The following is a 26,165-nucleotide window of genomic DNA, read 5'->3' as shown; positions in this document are numbered from 1 at the left end:
ATACACTCCAATGATCAGCTCTTAGCAGCCCATGTGAGTCACCTAACACATGTGGGAACCATCATTTGGCAACTAGCATGAAATATCTCATAAAATTAGAAAAATATGAGTAATCATTCATGACTTATTTACATGAAAACAAAATTACATATCCTTTATATCTAATCCATACACCAACGACCAAAAACACCTACAAACACTTTCATTCTTCAATTTTATTCATCTAATTGATCTCTCTAAAGTTCTATCTTCAAGTTCTAAGTGTTCTTCATAAATTCCAAAAGTTCTAGTTTCATAAAATCAAGAATACTTTCAAGTTTGCTAGCTCACTTCCAATCTTGTAAGGTGATCATCCAACCTCAAGAAATCTTTGTTTCTTACAGTAGGTTATCATTCTAATACAAGGTAATAATCATATTCAAACTTTGGTTCAATTTCTATAACTATAACAATCTTATTTCAAGTGATGATCTTACTTGAACTTGTTTTCGTGTCATGATTCTGCTTCAAGAACTTCGAGCCATCCAAGGATCCATTGAAGCTAGATCCATTTTTCTCTTTTCCAGTAGGTTTATCCAAGGAACTTAAGGTAGTAATGATGTTCATAACATCATTCGATTCATACATATAAAGCTATCTTATTCGAAGGTTTAAACTTGTAATCACTAGAACATAGTTTAGTTAATTCTAAACTTGTTCGCAAACAAAAGTTAATCCTTCTAACTTGACTTTTAAAATCAACTAAACACATGTTCTATATCTATATGATATGCTAACTTAATGATTTAAAACCTGGAAACACGAAAAACACCGTAAAACCGGATTTACGCCGTCGTAGTAACACCGCGGGCTGTTTTGGGTTAGTTAATTAAAAACTATGATAAACTTTGATTTAAAAGTTGTTATTATGAGAAAATGATTTTTATTATAAACATGAAACTATATCCAAAAATTATGGTTAAACTCAAAGTGGAAGTATGTTTTCTAAAATGGTCATCTAGACGTCGTTCTTTCGACTGAAATGACTACCTTTACAAAAACGACTTGTAACTTATTTTTCCGACTATAAACCTATACTTTTTCTGTTTAGATTCATAAAATAGAGTTCAATATGAAAACATAGCAATTTGATTCACTCAAAACGGATTTAAAATGAAGAAGTTATGGGTAAAACAAGATTGGATAATTTTTCTCATTTTAGCTACGTGAAAATTGGTAACAAATCTATTCCAACCATAACTTAATCAACTTGTATTGTATATTATGTAATCTTGAGATACCATAGACACGTATACAATGTTTCGACCTATCATGTCGACACATCTATATATATTTCGGAACAACCATAGACACTCTATATGTGAATGTTGGAGTTAGCTATACAGGGTTGAGGTTGATTCCAAAATATATATAGTTTGAGTTGTGATCAATACTGAGATACGTATACACTGGGTCGTGGATTGATTCAAGATAATATTTATCGATTTATTTCTGTACATCTAACTGTGGACAACTAGTTGTAGGTTACTAACGAGGACAGCTGACTTAATAAACTTAAAACATCAAAATATATTAAAAGTGTTGAAAATATATTTTGAACATACTTTGATATATATGTATATATTGTTATAGGTTCGTGAATCAACCAGTGGCCAAGTCTTACTTCCCGACGAAGTAAAAATCTGTGAAAGTGAGTTATAGTCCCACTTTTAAAATCTAATATTTTTGGGATGAGAATACATGCAGGTTTTATAAATGATTTACAAAATAGACACAAGTACGTGAAACTACATTCTATGGTTGAATTATCGAAATCGAATATGCCCCTTTTTATTAATTCTGGTAATCTAAGAATTAGGGAACAGACACCCTAATTGACGCGAATCCTAAAGATAGATCTATCGGGCCCAACAAGCCCCATCCAAAGTACCGGATGCTTTAGTACTTCGAAATTTATATCATATCCGAAGGGTGTCCCGGAATGATGGGGATATTCTTATATATGCATCTTGTTAATGTCGGTTACCAGGTGTTCACCATATGAATGATTTTTATCTCTATGTATGGGATGTGTATTGAAATATGAAATCTTGTGGTCTATTATTATGATTTGATATATATAGGTTAAACCTATAACTCACCAACATTTTTGTTGACGTTTTAAGCATGTTTATTCTCAGGTGATTATTAAGAGCTTCCGCTGTCGCATAGTTAAATAAAGACGAGATTTGGAGTCCATGCTTGTATGATATTGTGTAAAAACTGCATTCAAGAAACTTATTTTGTTGTAACATATTTGTATTGTAAACCATTATGTAATGGTCGTGTGTAAACAGGATATTTTAGATTATCATTATTTGATAATCTACGTAAAGCTTTTTAAAACCTTTATCTATGAAATAAAGGTTATGGGTTGTTTTAAAAATGAATGCAGTCTTTGAAAAACGTCTCATATAGAGGTCAAAACCTCGCAACGAAATCAATTAATATGGAACGTTTTTAATCAATAAGAACGGGACATTTCAGTTGGTATCAGAGCGTTGGTCTTAGAGAACCAGAATTTTGCATTAGTGTGTCTTATCGAGTTTGTTAGGATGCATTAGTGAGTCTGGACTTCGACCGTGTTTACTTGAAAAATGATTGCTTAACAAATTTTGTTGGAAACTATATATTTTTAACATGTGAATATTATGTGATATATTAATCTCTTAACGCATTTGATATTATGTGATAGATGTCTACCTCTAGAACAAGTCCCATTGACTCACCTAATAATAATGAAGAGTCAAATGTAAATTGAAATGATTCGTGGACTGATTCACAAGTTCCCGAAGAGGAACCGGAAGAAGAGTCGGAACCGGAAGAAGAATCGGAACCGGAAGAAGAATCGGAACCGGATGAAGAAATAGAACCGGTGGGGGAAATAATAAAACGGTTAAGTAAAAGAAAATCCTCAACCAACCGACCAAGGTTAATTATGGTCAATGGTGTTTCCGCCAAGGAAGCAAAATATTGGGAGGATTACCAATTCTCCGATGAATCGGATTCTGACGAGAATTCCGATGATGTTATAGAAATTACCCCAACTGAATTTAAAAAGGAAAAAGAAAATAATAAGGGAAAGGGCATAAAAATAGAGAAATCTAATTCCAACCCCGATGAACTTTATATGTATCGTCAACCCCCGAAGTCCTTAAGTTGTAACAATGACCCGGGAACCTCTAAACCACCAGGTTTTTCTAAACCAATGTGGATAACGACGGCTCGTATTAGGGGAACATCATATATCCCTAGAAACTTGGCAAAACGAACCAAAACCGAAGAAGAAGAAACAAGCGAGTCGGAATAAGATAGTTGTATTCGTGTGGTGTAATATAAGTAATATAGTGTGCTTATGCTTTATGATATATGTAAAAATTGCTTGTATTAATAAGTATTTTTTTTATGAATCTAACTCTTGTCTATTTTACAGTATAAAAACACAAAATGGATAGACAACCCAATATTTTAAGAGACCTACCCGGAGACATGATTGATGAAATCTTGTCTAGAGTCGGTCAGAATTCTTCGGCACAACTATTTAAGGCGAGATCAGTTTGTAAGACATTCGAAGAACGTTCCAAGAATGCCTTGGTTTATAAAAGGCTTTCGTTCAAAAGATGGGGGATATCACATTGGGAAATCCATAAGTTACGATGTGTTTACTTTGACGCATATATTGCGGGGAACCCAAATGCTATTTTACGCAATGGGTTAAGAAATTATTTTGACTCAATATATCCGAATATTGGACTTCGTGATTTAGAAAAAGCGGCTAACATGCAACATAAAGAAGCATGTTATGCTTACGGATTAGTAATGTTCGCTTCTCACCAAAGTGAGAACAAGAACATTAGGCTACAACTATTAAACAAAACGTTCCCACAAGTGACGGAGTCGGTAATTGGGGTAAGAAATGAGGTTTTTAGATTGTTACGGGATTGTTGGACATTACGTAACCCTCGTCCCTTTGACGACGTTACAACACGCTGTCTTATCAACGGCCATAACGATTATGTTCCACAAGACCAAGGATGGGAAGTAATCCTAGTAAAACCAGAATGCATGACTTGTTTCTGGACGTATGAATTACGTGTCTTTATTGCCTTTGCTGAACGACTTGTGTACTAGCTAGAATTATCTTCACAACCATCTTGTATCAAATTTATTGTGTGCTATATTTCATGCTATATGTAAAATAAGCGGTATTGTAAGTTTGTAAAATATTGTGTAAAAGTTTGAACGCGAAATATTATTATAATCAGTTTTTCATATAGAATTGTAGTAGTTGAATTGTATATTAGCTAGTAAGTATGAACTTAACGGGTAGGTACTACCCGAATTTAAACTTATAAAACGCTAATATGAAGAAAAAGCTTTTATAAATGAGTTCATATTATGCTACGAAATACTATTAACTACTCTTAATATTCTGTATGATTAACTTGTTCCATTTGACTATTTTGAAGGAAATGGCACCGACTACTCGACACACCGTGAATATGAATGAAGAGGAATTCCGTACTTTTCTAGCTTCAAACATAGCCGCAGTACAGGCTGCGCTACATACCAACAATAACCTTGGATCTAGCAGTACAGGAAATCGCGTAGGATGCACCTACAAAGAATTCACTGCCTGCAAACCTTTGGAATTTGATGGAACCGAAGGACCGATCGGATTGAAACGGTGGACCGAGAAGGTCGAATCGGTGTTTGCCATAAGTAAGTGTACTGAAGAGGACAAAGTGAAGTACGCTACGCATACCTTCACAGGTTCTGCGTTAACATGGTGGAATACCTATCTAGAGCAAGTGGGACAAGACGATGCATACGCACTACCGTGGTCAGCATTCAAGCACTTGATGAACGAGAAGTACCGTCCCAGAACCGAGGTCAATAAGCTCAAGACAGAACTTAGAGGGTTACGAACCCAAGGATTTGATATTACCACGTACAAAAGACGATTCACAGAATTGTGCCTATTGTGTCCAGGAGCGTTCGAAGATGAGGAAGAGAAGATCGACGTGTTTGTGAAAGGATTACCGGAAAGAATCCAAGAAGATATAAGTTCACACGAGCCCGCCTCCATACAACAGGCATGTAGAATGGCTCACAAACTAGTGAACCAGATTAAAGAAAGAATTAAAGAACAGACTGCTGAAGAGGCCAATGTGAAGCAAGTCAAAAGAAAGTGGGAGGAAAACGGTGATAAGAATCACCAATACAACAACAACAGCAATTACAACAATAATCGCAACAATTATCCCAACAATCGCAACATCAATCACAACTACAACAAACGGCCCAACAACAACAACAACAACAACAACAACAGCAACTACAACAATCATCCCAACAACAATAATAACCGCAACAACAACAACAATCAGAAGCAGCTATGCCAAAGGTGTGAAAAGTATCACTCGGGGTTCTGCACCAAATTTTGCAACAAGTGTAAAAGAAATGGTCATAGCGCGGCGAAGTGTGAGGTTTACGGACCAGGGTTTAACAGAACGAAAGGAACAAATGGTGTCGGAACGAGTAATGGCGGAGCAAGTAGTGTCGGAGCAAGTTATGCCAATGTAGTTTGTTATAAATGTGGAAAACCGGGCCACATTATTAGAAATTGCCCGAACCAGGAGAACACGAATGGACAAGTCCGCGGAAGAGTTTTCAATATTAATGCGACAGAGGCACAGGAAGACCCGGAGCTTGTTACGGGTACGTTTCTTATTGACAATAAATCTGCTTACGTTTTATTTGATTCGGGTGCGGATAGAAGCTATATGAGTAGAGATTTTTGTGCTAAATTAAGTTGTCCATTGACGCCTTTGGATAGTAAATTTTTACTCGAATTAGCAAATGGTAAATTAATTTCAGCAGATAATATATGTCGGAATCGAGAAATTAAACTGGTTAGCGAAACATTTAAGATTGATTTGATACCAGTAGAGTTAGGGAGTTTTGATGTGATAATCGGTATGGACTGGTTGAAAGAAGTGAAAGCAGAGATCGTTTGTTACAAAAATGCAATTCGCATTATACGAGAAAAAGGAAAACCCTTAATGGTGTACGGAGAAAAGGGCAACACGAAGCTACATCTTATTAGTAATTTGAAGGCACAAAAACTAATAAGAAAAGGTTGCTATGCTGTTCTAGCACACGTCGAGAAAGTACAAACTGAAGAAAAGAGCATCAATGATGTTCCCATTGCAAAAGAATTTCCCGATGTATTTCCGAAAGAATTACCGGGATTACCCCCACATCGATCCGTTGAATTTCAAATAGATCTTGTACCAGGAGCTGCACCAATAGCTCGTGCTCCTTACAGACTCGCACCCAGCGAGATGAAAGAACTGCAAAGCCAATTACAAGAACTTTTAGAGCATGGTTTTATTCGACCAAGCACATCACCGTGGGGAGCTCCTGTTTTGTTTGTCAAGAAGAAAGATGGTACATTCAGGTTATGTATCGACTACCGAGAGTTGAACAAACTTACCATCAAGAACCGCTACCCACTACCGAGAATCGACGACTTATTTGATCAACTACAAGGCTCGTCTGTTTATTCAAAGATTGACTTACGTTCCGGGTATCATCAAATGCGGGTGAAAAAAAGATGATATTCCAAAGACTGCTTTCCGAACACGTTACGGTCATTACGAGTTTATGGTCATGCCGTTTGGTTTAACTAATGCACCAGCTGTGTTCATGGACCTTATGAACCGAGTGTGTGGACCATACCTTGACAAGTTTGTCATTGTTTTCATTGATGACATACTTATTTACTCAAAGAATGACCAAGAACATGGTGAACATTTGAGAAAGGTGTTAGAAGTATTGAGGAAGGAAGAATTGTACGCTAAGTTTTCAAAGTGTGCATTTTAGTTGGAAGAAGTTCAATTCCTCGGTCACATAGTGAACAAAGAAGGTATTAAGGTGGATCCGGCAAATATAAAAACTGTTGAAAAGTGGGAAACCCCGAAAACTCCGAAACACATACGCCAGTTTTTAGGACTAGCTGGTTACTACAGAAGGTTCATCCAAGACTTTTCCAGAATAGCAAAACCCTTGACTGCATTAACGTATAAAGGGAAGAAATTTGAATGGAATGATGAACAAGAGAAAGCGTTTCAGTTATTGAAGAAAAAGCTAACTACGGCACCTATATTATCATTGCCTGAAGGGAATGATGATTTTGTGATTTATTGTGACGCATCAAAGCAAGGACTCGGTTGTGTATTAATGCAACGAACGAAGGTGATTGCTTATGCGTCTAGACAATTGAAGATTCACGAACAAAATTATACGACGCATGATTTGGAATTAGGCGCGGTTGTTTTTGCATTAAAGACTTGGAGGCACTACTTATATGGGGTTAAAAGTATTATATATACCGACCACAAAAGTCTTCAACACATATTTAATCAGAAACAACTGAATATGAGGCAGCGTAGGTGGATTGAATTATTGAATGATTACGACTTTGAGATTCGTTACCACCCGGGGAAGGCAAATGTGGTAGCCGATGCCTTGAGCAGGAAGGACAGAGAACCCATTCGAGTAAAATCTATGAATATAATGATTCATAATAACCTTACTACTCAAATAAAGGAGGCGCAACAAGGAGTTTTAAAAGAGGGAAATTTAAAGGATGAAATACCCAAAGGATCGGAGAAGCATCTTAATATTCGGGAAGACGGAACCCGGTATAGGGCTGAAAGGATTTGGGTACCAAAATTTGGAGATATGAGAGAAATGGTACTTAGAGAAGCTCATAAAACCAGATACTCAATACATCCTGGAACGGGGAAGATGTACAAGGATCTCAAGAAACATTTTTGGTGGCCGGGTATGAAAGCCGATGTTGCTAAATACGTAGGAGAATGTTTGACGTGTTCTAAGGTCAAAGCTGAGCATCAGAAACCATCAGGTCTACTTCAACAACCCGAAATTCCGGAATGGAAATGGGAAAACATTACCATGGATTTCATCACTAAATTGCCAAGGACTGCAAGTGGTTTTGATACTATTTGGGTAATAGTTGATCGTCTCACCAAATCAGCACACTTCCTGCCAATAAGAGAAGATGACAAGATGGAGAAGTTAGCACGACTGTATTTGAAGGAGGTCATCTCCAGACATGGAATACCAATCTCTATTATCTCTGATAGGGATGGCAGATTTATTTCAAGATTCTGGCAGACATTACAGCAAGCATTAGGAACTCGTCTAGACATGAGTACTGCCTATCATCCACAAACTGATGGGCAGAGCGAAAGGACGATACAAACGCTTGAAGACATGCTACGAGCATGTGTTATTGATTTCGGAAACAGTTGGGATCGACATCTACCGTTAGCAGAATTTTCCTACAACAACAGCTACCATTCAAGCATTGAGATGGCGCCGTTTGAAGCACTTTATGGTAGAAAGTGCAGGTCTCCGATTTGTTGGAGTGAAGTGGGGGATAGACAGATTACGGGTCCAGAGATTATACAAGAAACTACCGAGAAGATCATCCAAATTCAACAACGGTTGAAAACCGCCCAAAGTCGACAAAAGAGCTACGCTGACATTAAAAGAAAAGATATAGAATTTGAAATTGGAGAGATGGTCATGCTTAAAGTTGCACCTTGGAAAGGCGTTGTTCGATTTGGTAAACGAGGGAAATTAAATCCAAGGTATATTGGACCATTCAAGATTATTGATCGTGTCGGACCAGTAGCTTACCGACTTGAGTTACCTCAACAACTCGCGACTGTACATAACACTTTCCACGTCTCGAATTTGAAGAAATGTTTTGCTAAAGAAGATCTCACTATTCCGTTAGATGAAATCCAAATCAACAAAAAACTTCAATTCATCGAAGAACCCGTCGAAATAATGGATCGTGAGGTTAAACGACTTAAGCAAAACAAGATACCAATTGTCAAGGTTCGATGGAATGCTCGTAGAGGACCCGAGTTCACCTGGGAGCGTGAAGATCAGATGAAGACGAAATACCCGCATCTATTTCCAGAAGATTCGTCAACACCTTCAACAGCTTAAAATTTCGGGACGAAATTTATTTAACGGGTAGGTACTGTAGTGACCCGAAATTTTCCATGTTTATATATATTAATTGAGATTGATATTTACATGATTAAATGTTTCCAACATGTTAAGCAATCAAACTTGTTAAGACTTGATTAATTGAAATAGGTTTCATATAGACAATTGACCACCCAAGTTGACCGGTGATTCACGAACGTTAAAACTTGTAAAAACTATATGATGACATATATATGGTTATATATATAGTTAACATGATATTATGATAAGTAAATATATCATTAAGTATATTAACAATGAACTACATATGTAAAAACAAGACTACTAACTTAATGATTTTGAAACGAGACATATATGTAACGATTATCGTTGTAACGACATTTAATGTATATATATATCATATTAAGAGATATTCGTACATCATAATATCATGATAATATAATAATTTAAAATCTCTTTTGATATTATAAACATTGGGTTAACAATATTTAACAAGATCGTTAACCTAAAGGTTTCAAAACAACATTTACATGTAACGACTAACGATGACTTAACGACTCAGTTAAAATGTATATACATGTAGTATTTTAATATGTATTCATACACTTTTAAAAGACTTCAAGACACTTATCAAAATAATTCTACTTAACAAAAATGCTTACAATTACATCCTCGTTCAGTTTCATCAACAATTCTACTCGTATGCACCCGTATTCGTACTCGTACAATACACAGCTTTTAGATGTATGTACTATTGGTATATACACTCCAATGATCAGCTCTTAGTAGCCCATGTGAGTCACCTAACACATGTGGGAACCATCATTTGGAAACTAGCATGAAATATCTCATAAAATTACAAAAATATGAGTAATCATTCATGACTTATTTACATGAAAACAAAATTACATATCCTTTATATCTAATCCATACACCAACGACCAAAAACACCTACAAACACTTTCATTCTTCAATTTTATTCATCTAATTGATCTCTCTCAAGTTCTATCTTCAAGTTCTAAGTGTTCTTCATAAATTCCAAAAGTTCTAGTTTCATAAAATCAAGAATACTTTCAAGTTTGCTAGCTCACTTCCAATCTTGTAAGGTGATCATCCAACCTCAAGAAATCTTTGTTTCTTACAGTAGGTTATCATTCTAATACAAGGTAATAATCATATTCAAACTTTGGTTCAATTTCTATAACTATAACAATCTTATTTCAAGTGATGATCTTACTTGAACTTGTTTTCGTGTCATGATTCTGCTTCAAGAACTTCGAGCCATCCAAGGATCCATTGAAGCTAGATCCATTTTTCTCTTTTCCAGTAGGTTTATCCAAGGAACTTAAGGTAGTAATGATGTTCATAACATCATTCGATTCATACATATAAAGCTATCTTATTCGAAGGTTTAAACTTGTAATCACTAGAACATAGTTTAGTTAATTCTAAACTTGTTCGCAAACAAAAGTTAATCCTTCTAACTTGACTTTTAAAATCAACTAAACACATGTTCTATATCTATATGATATGCTAACTTAATGATTTAAAACCTGGAAACACGAAAAACACCGTAAAACCGGATTTACGCCGTCGTAGTAACACCGCGGGCTGTTTTGGGTTAGTTAATTAAAAACTATGATAAACTTTGATTTAAAAGTTGTTATTATGAGAAAATGATTTTTATTATGAACATGAAACTATATCCAAAAATTATGGTTAAACTCAAAGTGGAAGTATGTTTTCTAAAATGGTCATCTAGACGTCGTTCTTTCGACTGAAATGACTACCTTTACAAAAACGACCTGTAACTTATTTTTCCAACTATAAACCTATACTTTTTCTGTTTAGATTCATAAAATAGAGTTCAATATGAAAACATAGCAATTTGATTCACTCAAAACGGATTTAAAATGAAGAAGTTATGGGTAAAACAAGATTGGATAATTTTTCTCATTTTAGCTACGTGAAAATTGGTAACAAATCTATTCCAACCATAACTTAATCAACTTGTATTGTATATTATGTAATCTTGAGATACCATAGACACGTATACAATGTTTCGACCTATCATGTTGACACATCTATATATATTTCGGAACAACCATAGACACTCTATATGTGAATGTTGGAGTTAGCTATACAGGGTTGAGGTTGATTCCAAAATATATATAGTTTGAGTTGTGATCAATACTGAGATACGTATACACTGGGTCGTGGATTGATTCAAGATAATATTTATCGATTTATTTCTGTACATCTAACTGTGGACAACTAGTTGTAGGTTACTAACGAGGACAGCTGACTTAATAAACTTAAAACATCAAAATATATTAAAAGTGTTGTAAATATATTTTGAACATACTTTGATATATATGTATATATTGTTATAGGTTCGTGAATCAACCAGTGGCCAAGTCTTACTTCCCGACGAAGTAAAAATCTGTGAAAGTGAGTTATAGTCCCACTTTTAAAATCTAATATTTTTGGGATGAGAATACATGCAGGTTTTATAAATGATTTACAAAATAGACACAAGTACGTGAAACTACATTCTATGGTTGAATTATCGAAATCGAATATGCCCCTTTTTGTTAAGTCTGGTAATCTAAGAATTAGGGAACAGACACCCTAATTGACGCGAATCCTAAAGATAGATCTATCGGGCCCAGCAAGCCCCATCCAAAGTACCGGATGCTTTAGTACTTCGAAATTTATATCATATCCGAAGGGTGTCCCGGAATGATGGGGATATTCTTATATATGCATCTTGTTAATGTCGGTTACCAGGTGTTCACCATATGAATGATTTTTATCTCTATGTATGGGATGTGTATTGAAATATGAAATCTTGTGGTCTATTATTATGATTTGATATATATAGGTTAAACCTATAACTCACTAACATTTTTGTTGACGTTTTAAGCATGTTTATTCTCAGGTGATTATTAAGAGCTTCCGCTGTCGCATAGTTAAATAAGGACGAGATTTGGAGTCCATGCTTGTATGATATTGTGTAAAAACTGCATTCAAGAAACTTATTTTGTTGTAACATATTTGTATTGTAAACCATTATGTAATGGTCGTGTGTAAACAGGATATTTTAGATTATCATTATTTGATAATCTACGTAAAGCTTTTTAAAACCTTTATCTATGAAATAAAGGTTATGGGTTGTTTTAAAAATGAATGCAGTCTTTGAAAAACGTCTCATATAGAGGTCAAAACCTCGCAACGAAATCAATTAATATGGAACGTTTTAATCAATAAGAACGGGACATTTCAGGGGTATCGTGCAAGACTGGTGGTTAAAGGATATGCTCAGAAAGAAGGTACGGACTTTAATGAAATATTTTCTCCTGTGGTTCGACTTACAACAATTCGAGTAGTTCTAGCGATGTGTGCTACATTTGATTTGCATCTAGAGCAGCTAGATGTGAAAACTGCATTTCTTCATGGAAATCTTGAAGAAGAAATTTATATGCTTCAACCAGAAGGTTTTGAACTACAAGGAAAAAAGAACTTGGTTTGCAGGTTAAAGAAATCTCTGTATGGTCTCAAACAGGCGCCGAGATGTTGGTACAAGAGATTTGATTCTTTCATAATGAGCCTTGAATATAACAGACTTTATGCAGACCCTTGTGCATATTTCAAGAGGTTTGGGGACAATGATTTTGTCATTTTGCTGTTATATGTAGATGACATGTTGGTTGCAGGCCCCAACAAAGATCGTATTAATAAGCTGAAGGCTCAATTGGCTAGGGAGTTTGAAATAAAAGACTTGGGTGCTGCAAACAAGATTCTAGGGATGCAAATTCACCGAGACAGAGATAATAGGAAGATTTGGCTTTCTCAAAAGAATTATTTGAAGAAAGTCTTGCAGCGCTTCAATATGCAAGATAGTAAGCCAAACTCAACCCCATTTCCTACTAATCTCAAGTTATCCTCCGTTATGTGTCCTAGCAGTGAATACGAGAGGAAGGAGATGTCTCGAGTACCGTATGCATCAGCAGTGGGAAGTTTAATGTTCGCAATGATATGTACAAGACCAGACATTGCACATGCAGTGGGAGTAGTTAGTCGGTACATGGCAAATCCTGGTAAAGAGCATTGAGATGCGGTAAAGAGGATCCTAAAATACATTAAGGGTACTTTAGATGTTGCATTATGTTATGGGGAACCGGAATTTATTGTCAAAGGGTATGTTGATTCAGATTATGCAGGTGATATGGATAAAAGTAAATCTACCACTGCATATGTTTTTACACTTTGTGGTGGAACAGTAAGCTGGGTTTCAAAACTGCAGTCAGTTGTGGCGACATCAACAACAGAAGCAGAATATGTAGCAGCTACTCACGCTACTAAAGAGACAGTATGGTTGAAGATGTTGTTGGAGGAACTCGGGCACAAACAAGAGAATATCACTCTATTTTGTGACAACCAGAGTGCCTTGCATCTTGCAAGGAATCCAGCATTTCATTCGAAAACAAAGCATATACGAGTTCAGTATCACTTCGTTCGTGAGAAAGTGGAAGAAGGAACCGTGGATGTGCAGAAAATTCATACTGACGACAATGTGGCCGATTTTCTAACAAAGTCAATCAACCGTGACAAGTTTATTTGGTGCCGCTCCTCATGCGGCCTAGCAGAGACGTAAGCAACATCATTGGCAAGGAAGAATTATCGTGTGAAGATTGATTGAGCTTCAATCGAATTTTCAAGTGGGAGATTGTCAAATATGGTGGCTTGGTAGGTGGATTTGTGGTCAAATACTCACATGTATTTGATGGTATATGTGATACAATTAAGACTTTCATGCCATGCAAACTTCACCAACCTCAATCTCATTTACTATAAATAGAGGTATGAGATGGTTCATTTTATTCATCCCAAAATTACAAGATTACTTATATACTAAAAGAAATAATTAGAGAGTTTGTGAGTAATCTCCTAATTACAAGAGATATAAAGATTAGTATTTATCCTTGTAATTAGAGAGAAAGTGTAATTCCTATTTTTCTTATTAGTGAAACGTTTCTTTCCTTGCCCGTGGTTTTTACCCTATTGGGGTTTTTCACGTTAAATCTTGGTGTTCCTTTATTGTCATTATTTCGAGTATTACTAGCGGTTTGCTATAATTCGGTGTCGCTTTTCTCAACATACACTGCCATGTTTGATTGTATACGTAGTTGAATAAAACTGTTCGACTACTACAATAAAACACAGTGCATTTTTTTACATGAGCAAGGAAATTGTTGCTAGGGAAAATGAATCTTGCAGTTCGAAAATTTATATACTCGTGGGTTTTTTTTTTTTTTGTCGGATGCAGTTACCTCGAATTCAGGTGTCTGATCCAATTGCACGTTACTATGGGCTAAAGCGTGGTCAAGTTATGAAAATTATACGACCAAGTGAGACAGCAGGACGTTATGTTACGTACCGATATGTTGTTTGAAGTTTTCTGGAAGCTTGGTTTTTTGCTATAATATAGTTGCTGCAGCTACATGAAGACTATGATATAATCATCTTTTTCACCTATGGTACTAAACAAAGTACCCTACTACCAACTTTTGTTGCATTTGGTGAAAGATAACTACTACGAAGTATCTTTTATCAGATTCAATAATGTTATAACTGGGGCTATTTTTCTTGTCTGCACTTAGCTGAAAAGTTTGTTCGCATTGATTGTTGATTGTGTTAGTTTTGATATGTTGCAGAATTGGTCTGTTTAAAAATGTTTTAAAATATTTGTGACCAATGGAAGTACAACATTTTTTTGTTACTTGATTATAAAGAATCATTTCAATATCTCATTATCTTCATCAGATTCGTTTGTCTGCTAAAATCTTTTGTTCCTGAGAACTTTTGTGTGTACGTTGTCACTAACCTATAAGTTTAGCGCCTTAGCGGTATTATTGTAGATTAACTTTCTACTATCATATTTTTGTATCATGACTACACAAATTACTGTAGATTAACCTACAGTCTGTCTACAACTGAAATCGAGTACCTTAATAGTCATAAGTTGAAACTAATACGATTACATTCACATACCTCATAAGAGTTCCAACGTATATAAGTTACAAAAATTTAACACCTAATACTTTAACAACCGATTCGAGTACCTTAATAGTCATAGTTGAATCCAGAAAAATTGCATTCACATGCATCTGTAGAGTTCCGAGTTCCAACATATATAAATTAATTACAAACTATCGACTCATACGGATAAAAGGTTTTCACTAATAGCAGTGTACACCCGTTAGCCTAATCACTTAGGAGTTAGCAATTCCTCGAGAAGAAAAAAAAGAAATACATCAATTCCTTTCTTTCAATAGCAAACATATTAGCCACCTTAATTGATACTACACTCGAAAAATTAACTTTCGTGATTTCAGCAACCATGTCTCAGTCTTTCCATCGTGAAATTGGAGGATATTAGACCATATATATCAGTGCGTTAATTTTATCCGTGAGATGAGCTGGAGTTGGGTTGACAGAAAGTGACGAAATTAAGCGTGCGTCAGTAGGAATCGTAGTCATAAATGTGACGAAAATTGAAGGAAGGGTCGAGACAAAACAACCAATCATAATTTTAATATTATTATATATATATTTTATATTATTTTTTTCACCTAATTTCCAATCAAATGTTACCACGTCACCTTACGAATATTTGACAAAAAAAACTGACACAATGATTAAAAATGTCATCATGACATATTACACGCAGATTCCACTTTATTACCAAAAATACACCATCTGTGATAGTACATACAAGGTTACGGAGTGTGCTATTGCTATATCACTTTCCGTAACTGAATAACTAGAATAAAAACATCCAATGACATAAGATACTCGGGATTTCTGACAACAACAATACGAAAAAGTTATAGGGCTTAAAAACCCATTTAAATTTTGAAGGCCCAGCCCAATAAGAAAAAATATTTTATTTTATTATTTTATTATTGTTAGGTAGTAATACGGAGTAGTTAACTAGGGCTTTATTTGTTTTCAAACAGAACAGAATCATTTGATACCGGTGAAAAAAAAATAAAAAGAAATGAAGCTGAAGCAATTAGAAAGTTTACTTGGTAATCTTCAACAGTTTAATAATCCAAAGGTAGATAGATTTACACTTTATGTATCTAATTGTTTGTTATTAGCTTTTGTATTGCAAAAAATGAAGTTTAATGTAGGATATTACAGTACATGAATATATAATATATTTATTCAAAATTGAAAATTGGCAGCTTGAGTTAGAGCAATATCCAACTGGAGCTCACATTGCTTCCCGTATGCTATACACGGTAATTTGCTCTATTTCATGTAGATAAATACATACGTAGTGTTGATAGTGAATTCTAGGTTTTGATTTGGGATTGAAGTTCATTTTGTTCTATTTTGACTCCTATGTTTGTATGAATTGATTGCAAAATTATTGATAGCTAACATACATCATATTTTGATTCTTGACTTGTAGTTTGATTGAATTTTGTAGCCCTAATTGCCCCTTTTTTCTGTATAATTGGTTAATTGTTTTAATGATAATGTACATGTTTAGCTCCTGGAGTCCTAAAATAATATTTAAACAGTTATCCCCTCTTTGACTCTTTTTAGTTTAACAGCATGAAGTTACGTAACTTACCTGTTGTTAATGTTAGCTGCACATAGCATACACCCTTCTTCTTGTTAGTATTTAGTACAATTATAAAGTTCAATTATTGTTCTATTATTTTTTGCCCATATAATTATTTAAAAACTGTTGCTTTCTACTTTTCTAGCTTGAAAAGAAAACATTTTATTTATGTTTACTTCTCACTGGAATAGGCAGAGAATTCGTTTGGTGATGTGAGTGACAAAGTAGTAGCTGATTTTGGATGTGGGTGTGGTACATTAGGTCTTGCTGCTACACTCCTCGGTGCAGAGTGAGAATATTTTTATTCATTCTTAGTTACTAAATTTGGCCTTTTAAATTTGAATTTACAGATTATTCAATCTCTTTCATGGATACTTTGTTTGACTATAGTTTGATGTTTAATAGACATGTCATTGGCGTAGATGTTGATGAAGAGTCCCTTGAAATTGCGACAATTAATGCCGAAGATCTTGAGGTAATTCCGACATCAACGAACAACTTTGTGTTGCAGCGTAAAAGATTCTTAGGAGCTATTTTAACTGACAAGTTCTTGTATTGTGATTTATCAGGTTGAAATGGATTTAATGCAATGTAGAGTTAATAACTTAAATTTGCGAGGTCACTCTCCTTTATCACCCTTGTGATTCCAGTTTATATTATCTGTCTTGTATGTATAAAAGATTTGATTAAGGAATCTTTACTAACATCTACAGAAGCTTATTACTGATATTTCTGTTATCTTTGAAGGTCAAATAGTTGATACTGTTGTGATGAATCCTCCATTTGGAACTCGAACGAAGGGAGCTGACATGGAGTTTTTGTCTGTTGCATTGAAGGTAAAAAATTTAAAAGTTGATGGCATTGGTTGCAATTTACCTTTTCAAGTGCGTTTTGTGCATCCATACATAATGCATACATTTATTAGGTTGCTTCAGGAGCTGTTTATTCGCTGCACAAGACAACAACAAGAGAAGTCCGTCCTTTTTTATCATTCTTGTTACGCATTCTAGCAAAATTATTAGCACAATTGCATGAATATTACAACACTTTACTGAGCACTTAATCCAAGTGAAGTTCTGACCATTAATCAGATAAATTTAAGCTATATTCATTAATGGCTTAATACTTTAATAGACTAAAGGTAACAATTTTGACTTGTTTATGTGTTACTATCTAAAAAGTCTCAAATGGCAAAGTAAAATGAGGTTAGCCACTTAGCCAAAGACTGATTAATGCTTACAACCTGCCCAATCACTATTTTGCAAAAGTTATATCAACTCACTGATTGTTTATAAAAATTATAATAGTCTTAAGATAAAAAAAAAAAAATTTAAGGTCAATCTGATTTGACCTGGCTATTTTTTTACTCGTTACTAGACCTGCCCGTTTTGCTACCTCTAAAGTAGATAAACATATCTGCAGTTGTAGCAAACACCTGTTTTGTAAAACTTGAACCTCAAACTTTTGTGGTGATTGCAGCATATCAAAAGAGCAGCGTTGCGAGATTATAACGCTAGCAGTGCAGAGGTCTTATGTGAGGTAAACAAAGTTAATCTTCTTGTTTTAACTTTTAACATTTTTGTTATACATATTTCTTAGCACAGTTTTTAATTTTCCCAGCTTCGATATGATCTTCCACGGCTATACAAGCATCACAAGAAAAAGGAAGTTGACATTTTTGTGGATTTATGGCGGTTCGTTCCTAAAACAAAACAAGAATCTTCTTCATAATGTCCCGACCAACATACTGCAAAAACCTTAAAATCGTAACAGTCATCATCTGTCATCATTAAAGATTTTGGCTGTGATAAGATGATTTCTTTATATTGCTTTGGTACTGTTCGCTGTTGTTTTCTACACTATTACAGAAATGTAAGGTTTTTTTTTTTTTTTTTTTTTTTTTTTTTTTTTTTTTTTGCAAAGAAACCGAAAACTTCATTATGATTCTGTCTCGGAAAGAGAAAAGAAAACAAAGATATTACAAAAGACACGTACGTCGCTTGGAAGCAGTAAACTTGACCCACCAACGAATTTGATCTAATGCTAACTAAACTCGAGTCTTGCAATGAACTAACGAAAGAAATATAAGTTCTTGACATGATGATGTAGTTTACACTTTATGTTGGAAATTTAGTGTAATTGAGGGATTTAATCTACACTTGTAAATGGGTTAGGAGGTACGGAGTGTACACCCATTAAGTGATAGATTACCCGGACCCGAAAGTGGTTTTCCATTATCACAAATTTGAGTGATTACGGAAGTATTATTCCTGCACTAGGTGAAACATCTCCATCGTGGAAATAAAACAAACAACTTTATGAAAAGAATTTAATCGATTTCCTTGATTTGGTTGTTGGAAATAAAACAAACAACTTTATGAAAAGGATTTAATCTATTTCCTTGATTTGGTTGTTGGAAATAAAACAAACAACTTTATGAAAATGACTTGTTTTAGATTTGAAAAGGAAATTAGTTAGTGAAACATCTCCATCGTGGAATAATACTTGTTTTTGGGTGCCTATAAATAAGGACTATCATTCATAAGAAAAAATAGATACAAAAACACCTTAATACTCTTATGCAAAAGAGTTCTTGTTTACTGCCAATAACAAGAACTAATCTCTGTCTTATCCCAAAGTGATATTCGTGTAACCCAGGCAATAAGGGTCGAATAATTACTTTCGGAAAGTGATACCACGATTCAGTGATTTATCCGGCTATCGATTATTTTACCCTTCACGAAATTTCAATAAAACCTCCAACAATCGAAAGTAATTATTTGTTATAATCGATGGTGGCTACGATGAAACACATGACGGCGAATTTCTCTAAACTTGATAAGTTTGAGGGAATTGATTTTAGGAGATGGCAAAAGAAGATGTACTTCTTTCTGAGCAGCATGAGTGTGGTGTACGTACTCAGCACACCAATTCCTGAAGATCATGGTGATGATGCCACTGTAGAACAAATTCAGAAAAGGTTCAAGTGGGAGAACGACGACTACATCGCTAGAGGTTTAATCCTCAATGGAATGGCTGATTCCCTTTTTGATATTTACCTAAATGTTGAATCTGCTAAAGAACTATGAGACTGTTTAGAAACCAAGTATATGTCTGATGATGCTTCTAGTAAAAAGTTCCTTGTGAGTAATTTTAATAATTACAAGATGGTCGATTCTAGACCGGTCTTGGAACAATACAATGAGCTCATTCGTATACTTGGTCAATTCACACAACATAAGATGAACATGGATGAGTCTATTCAAGTCTCAAGCATAATTGATAAACTACCTCCATCTTGGAAAGAATTTAAACATTCTTTGAAACATAAGAAGGAGGAGTTAACTCTTGTTGAGTTGGGTAGTCATCTGCGTATTGAGGAATCCCTCAGGTTGCAGGATAATGACAAGCCAAAGAGCAACGAAGTTGCTGGTACGTCTGTTGTCAATATGGTGGAACATAAAAAGTTCACTAGTAATAATGACAAAAAGGGAAAACGTAAACATCAAGGTAATAACAAAGTTGATCCTAATAAGAAGTCTAAATTGACTTGTTGGAAGTGTGGTAAATCTGGACACTTAAAGAGGGATTGCAAGGTTATTTTTGGCACTAACAATGCTAAGGGATCTAGCACAAATGGTTCGGGCAATGGTTAGAACAAACAAGCCCCGAAAGGTCAGAATATATTTAATAATTCAATTGAGAATTATTATGTTTCGCATATATCTGAAATTTGTTTTGTGCAGGATGATGATGTTGCGTGATGGGTTGACTCTGGAGCTACTATTCATGTATGTAAGGATAGATGTTGGTTCAAGACTTACGAGTCGGTGACTGATGGATCAATTCTTCATATGGGAAATGAGTCAACAGCCTCTATTCATGGACGTGGTCGTGTGGATTTAAGTTTTAGTTCTGGAAAGATTGTTTCTTTGTTTAATGTTTTGCATGTACCACAAATTAGGAAAAATTTGGTTTCAAGTAGTATGTTGAATAATTGTGGTTACAAGCAAGTTATTGAATTTGACAAGTTTGTTCTATCTAAAAATGGTTTATTTGTTGGATTTGGTTATTTGAGTAATAAAATGTTTAAACTAAACATTGAACATGTAAGTGTTGATATTGTTTGTATGTCTACTACTAGCATAAATAATTCTATTCTTTGGCATGCTAGACTAGGACATGTACACTTTAAAAGAATGCAAGATATGTCTAAAGATGGATTAATACCGGCCTTTGATATGAACAATGAAAAGTGTAAAACGTGTATGTTAACAAAGATCACTAAGAAACCTTTTCAAAATATACATCATGATACTGAGATTTTGAAATTAATACATAGTGATTTATGTGATTTGCATGCAACTCCTACTTTAGGGAACAAGAAATATTTTGTGACTTTTATTGATGATGCTTCTAGGTTTTGCTATGTTTATTTGTTACATACTAAGAATGAAGCATTAGATAAATTTAAAATATTTAAAACTGAAGTAGAATTACAACAAAAGGCATTGATTAAAAGACTTAGAACGGATAGGGGAGGTGAATACATTGTCCAATTGTATTTCCAATCCGTTGGTATTATCCATGAGACCACAGCTCCTTATACTCCACAACAAAATGGTATATCTGAGAGGAAGAATAGGGTCCTCAAAGAGATGGTTAATTCCATGTTATCCTATTCGGGTTTAAGTAAGGGATTTTGGAGAGAAGCTATATTAACAGCTTGTTATTTGCTTAATAGAGTTCCTAACAAAAGGAACAAGATTACACCTTATGAACTTTGGAATAAAAGAAAACCTAACTTGAACTATCTTCGGGTATGGGGTTATAGGGCTGTTGTAAGACTGCCTGATCCCAAGAAGAAAAGTTTGGGTGAAAGAGGTATAGATTGCATATTTATTGGATATGTTGAACATTCCAAGGCGTATAGGTTCTATGTTATAGAGCCTAATGAGTTTGTCTCAATTAATTCTGTGATTGAATCAAGGGATGCAATCTTTGATGAAAATCGATTTTCATCTATACCTAGACCAAAGGATATGATTCCAAGTAACAATGGAATCAATAAGGATTGTAATGATGAAGTCTCTGAAAAGGCTGTTGATCAGTCACTTGAGATTCGAAAAAGCAAAAGAAAAAGGAAACCTAAATCATTTGGACCTGATTTTCAGTTATACTTAATTGAAGGTTCTAGGGATGATGTTTCTACCCAATATTCGTATTATTTCAATGTTGATGATGATCCTAAAACATATGATGAAGCAATGAGGTCTCAGGATGTTGCATTCTGGAAAGAGGCAATTAATGATGAGATGGATTCTATCATGGGCAATAACACTTGGGTGTTAGCTGATCTACCTCCTGGTTGCAAACCTTTGGGTTGCAAATGGATCTTCAAAAAGAAGATGAAGGTAGATGGAACTATTGAAAAGTTCAAGGCAAGGTTAGTCATTCAAGGCTTTAGACAAAAGTCTGGAATTGACTATTTTGATACTTATGCTCCCGTGGCACGTATCACTACCATTAGACTGTTGATTGCTTTGGCTACAATTCACAATCTGGTTATTCACCAGATGGATGTGAAGACAGCATTCTTGAATGGTGAATTGGATGAGGAGGTTTATATGAACCAACCTCATGGCTTTGTCATGCCAGGTAATGAAGGCAAGGTGTGCAAACTTGTGAAGTCCTTATATGGTTTGAAACAAGCACCTAAGCAATGGCATCAGAAATTTGATGAAGTGGTTTTATCTAGTGGTTTTAAATTAAACCAAGCAGATAAATGTATATAGCAAATTTGATGATTCTGGTAAAGGAGTTATAATTTATCTATATGTTGATGACATGTTAATCTTTGGGACTAACCAAAGTCAGGTTGATTTAACAAAAGAATTTTTGTCATCAAAATTCTCCATGAAAGATATGGGGGAGGCTGACGTTATCCTTGGCATTAGGATCAAACGTGAAAGCAAAGGAATTTCGATTTGTCAATCTCATTATGTTGAGAAGGTGTTGAAAAAGTTCAATTGCTTTGAATGTACTCCTGTGAGTACCCCTGTTGATCCAAGTGAGAAGCTTATGCCTAATCAAGGTGAAGCTGTATCACAACTTGAGTATTCTCAGGTGATTGGCTGTTTGATGTACGTTGTGATGACCCGAAAAATTTCGACTTATTTAAACCAATTCTCTATATAATTTTTTATTTTGACACGTTAAACAAAGTCTGTTAGATTGAGTCTCAAAATTTTAAAACTGTTTCATATATACAATTACCTTTGACTACTCTCGACGATTCATGAACAATTATATGTGTATATATATATATATATATATATATATATATATATATATATATATATATATATATATATATATATATATGTACAAGTAAAAACGACTTTCCTACAGTAAAACACTATTTGCTACAGTGCTACAATGAAAATGACTTCGCTACAGTAAAACACTATTTGCTACAGTACAGTAACACACTATTTGCTACAATAAACACTATTTTGCTACAGTAAACACTATTTGATGTCGACGAACTAGCAAACAAAAACGGATAAGGCGGCCATGCGATCGCATGGCAAAAACACTGAAAACTCATGCGATCGCATGAGCTACAGTAAATGGAAAAGTATTATAAATACACCAGTTTGCTCGACGAATATATTCATAATCATTCTTCTCTGTAATCGATCAATTATATTTATAAATTATAATTTATAATTTAAGTTTAATAATAATAAGGTATATACGCGGGTGTTTTTAATTCGGGTTTCAAACCGCTTTAAGCTAAGAATATTGGGTATTGTTCGGGGTATTGTTCTTGAATCCAAGGCCAACCATACAGTCGTCTACCATCATTACGTCTACGCAATTTGCCTACAATATTGAGTCTCAATATTGAACAGTGAGTTATAGATCCCTTTTTAAATACTTTAAATATTTTTGGGCTGAGAATACATGCAATTTATTTTAAACGCAATAAGACATAAGTACATACTAAATTCTACACTGAGTTAAACTGAAAATCCCTTAGCTTTGGTAACTAGTAGCTGCCAGTACATAGGATATGGACTGGTGGGTGCGAATAATTGTATATGGATCCATAGGGCTTGACATCCCCGTCCGAGCTAGAGCGCTAGCCTTTTAACGGGCGTATGTTATTTGAGTTTAAGACACGTTGGTTTACGTGTATTAAAACGAATGGGGTAATTATCACTATAGCGTTAAGTTTAGTTACCAGGATGCTCTGTTACGTAGAATCTATTGATAAACTTTTGATGAAATCTTGTGGTCTATTTTTATATATATTTATGACTCGAGCAATTAAACCTATAACTCACCAACATTCGTGTTGACCTTTTTAGCATGTTTTATTCTCAGGTCCTTAGACTGCTTCCGCTGTGATGTGCTTGTTGCCTGCATGGAGTCTCTCATGCTTTGTATAAAGTTTATTGCATTCTAAATAAAACCGCGTTGTGTAATAAATAATTGGACTGTGATGTCAACCTGTAAATTAAAGACTTATGTATTTTGGGGTTTTGCTTATACCTAAGCACTCGCCCACATGTTTATAACTTTCTATGTTTAGAAAGTCACTTATTTTAATGAATGCAATATTTTATCAAAACGTATCATATAGAGGTTAAAACCTCACTGTGGAATCAATGATTAACGTGCCGCGTCAATAGCGATTTTGACGGGTCGTTACAGTTGGTATCCGAGCTTGAGGTTATAGGGAACCAGAATTTGCATTAATGTGTTTAACTAATTATTGTTAGGATGCATTAGTGAGTCTGGACTATGACCATATCTGTTTTTACCGATTTTTGCTTATCATTTTATCAAAAACATTATATGTGATATATTTATATGCTAACGTAATTGTTGTTTCAATTATGTGATAGATGACTTCTTCTAATCCTATCATTTTGTACGACTCGGAATCGGACACTGAATCTATTCTATCTACAACTGAAAAGGGCGTTCCAATACCTATTAAAGAAGAAATTGTGTTAGCCGGGGAATCTTAATTCCCGGTAAACCCAGAGGAGGTTCCAGCTCCACCCAGCTCTAGTTTTCCGGAGCCACAGTATCGTTGGCATGGACCCATGATCCCTGGAGTAAATGAGGATCGTCCATTTCTAAACGAACATGGACATTGGGCCAGATACACCGCCGACGGGCGGGTTGTGAATATTACGCCTGGCAGATTTCGGTTCATGACCACCGGTACATATTCTCGTACACATGATGCAGACAGTTCGTCATCATATTCTCCTACACATGACTCAGATAGTTCGTCATCAGACGAGATCAGTGAGGAGGAGGATTTCGCTAATGAAATAAAAGAAGTCACTAAGGAGAAATTCCAACTTGCTATAGATAATAAAAACAACCACAATAATAAAAAGTCCTTAATTATTAAAAAGGAACAGGACCATTCGGTTCGTCACCACCCTTACCATAGTAAACCCACTGAGGCACCGGGCACCTCAAAACCCCAACCAAAAATTAAATACACTGCTAGAATGTCTGTCGGACCATGTGCACACAAACAATTGGAAGAGAGAACCAAATGGGAAGAAGTTTCTGATAGTTCTGAATAAACGACCTCGCAACCATAAATCTTCCATGCGCTATTCTATTGCTTATGTGTGCTACTCTATCTTGTTATGTAGAATAAGCATATGTAAAATATCGGTATTGTGTGGTATTGTATTATTTTGGTTTATTATTAATAAATGCATGGAATGATTATTTGTATTATTACTACTTCTTATTATTATTATTACATAATAACGTAGTAACTCGCTATAATTTTTCATAGTGGAATATTATTAGGATTTTAGTAGTTAATTCCTTGTACTAGCTATTATGTATGAACTTAACGGGTAGGTAATACCCTAGAAATAATTATAAAATGCTAATAAGAAGAAAAGGCTTTTATAATAATTGGTTCATATTATTAATATGCTACGATTAACTATTGACAACCCAATTGTTAAGGTTCGATGGAATGCTCGTAGAGGACCCGAGTTCACCTGGGAGCGTGAAGATCGGATGAAGAAGAAATACCCGCATCTATTTCCAGAAGATTCGTCAACACCTTCAACAGCTTAAAATTTCGGGACGAAATTTATTTAACGGGTAGGTACTGTAGTGACCCGAACTTTTCCATGTTTATATATATTAATTGAGATTGATATTTACATGATTAAATATTTCCAACATGTTAAGAAATCAAACTTGTTAAGACTTGATTAATTGAAATATGTTTCATATAGACAATTGACCACCCAAGTTGACCGGCGATTCACGAACGTTAAAACTTGTAAAAACGACATGACGATATATATATGGATATACATATGGTTAACATGAGATTATGATAAGTAAGTATCTCCATAAGTATATTAACAAT

General features: G+C 34.8%; 2 protein-coding genes across 2 annotated transcripts in view; both read left to right on the top strand.

Annotated features, from left to right (window-relative positions):
• The window catches only part of LOC139865053 (DNA-directed RNA polymerases II and IV subunit 5A-like), a 28,426-nt gene extending 13,878 nt beyond the window's left edge, over positions 1-14,548 (top strand). The window contains exon 4 of the mRNA XM_071853608.1: positions 14,423-14,548. Coding sequence (XP_071709709.1) covers positions 14,423-14,548 — 126 coding nt within the window. The remainder of the gene's footprint in view (positions 1-14,422) is intronic.
• A 1,608-nt stretch (positions 14,549-16,156) lies between these two features.
• On the top strand, positions 16,157-18,533 carry LOC139864959 (uncharacterized). Its single transcript, XM_071853515.1, has 9 exons — positions 16,157-16,216; positions 16,347-16,403; positions 16,924-17,021; positions 17,138-17,207; positions 17,302-17,350; positions 17,480-17,568; positions 17,658-17,705; positions 18,212-18,271; positions 18,353-18,533. Exons 1-9 carry the CDS (start codon positions 16,157-16,159, stop codon positions 18,461-18,463), a joined length of 642 nt encoding a protein of 213 aa, XP_071709616.1. The 3' UTR covers positions 18,464-18,533.
• Positions 18,534-26,165: the final 7,632 nt, after the last annotated feature.

Source organism: Rutidosis leptorrhynchoides, chromosome 8, assembly GCF_046630445.1.
Source record: "Rutidosis leptorrhynchoides isolate AG116_Rl617_1_P2 chromosome 8, CSIRO_AGI_Rlap_v1, whole genome shotgun sequence".
Taxonomy (NCBI): Eukaryota; Viridiplantae; Streptophyta; class Magnoliopsida; order Asterales; family Asteraceae; genus Rutidosis; species Rutidosis leptorrhynchoides.
The sequence above is the reverse complement of the archived record's forward strand: the minus strand, read 5'-3'. Positions and strand labels throughout refer to the sequence as shown.

Bases quoted from the DNA above. Each gene is read 5' to 3' on its own strand.
- LOC139864959 (XM_071853515.1), top strand. From the start codon at position 16,157: ATGAAGCTGAAGCAATTAGAAAGTTTACTTGGTAATCTTCAACAGTTT. The intron at 17,022-17,137 runs GTGAGAATATTT...GATGTTTAATAG, and splicing joins GCTACACTCCTCGGTGCAGA to ACATGTCATTGGCGTAGATG. The intron at 17,208-17,301 runs GTAATTCCGACA...GTGATTTATCAG, and splicing joins TTAATGCCGAAGATCTTGAG to GTTGAAATGGATTTAATGCA.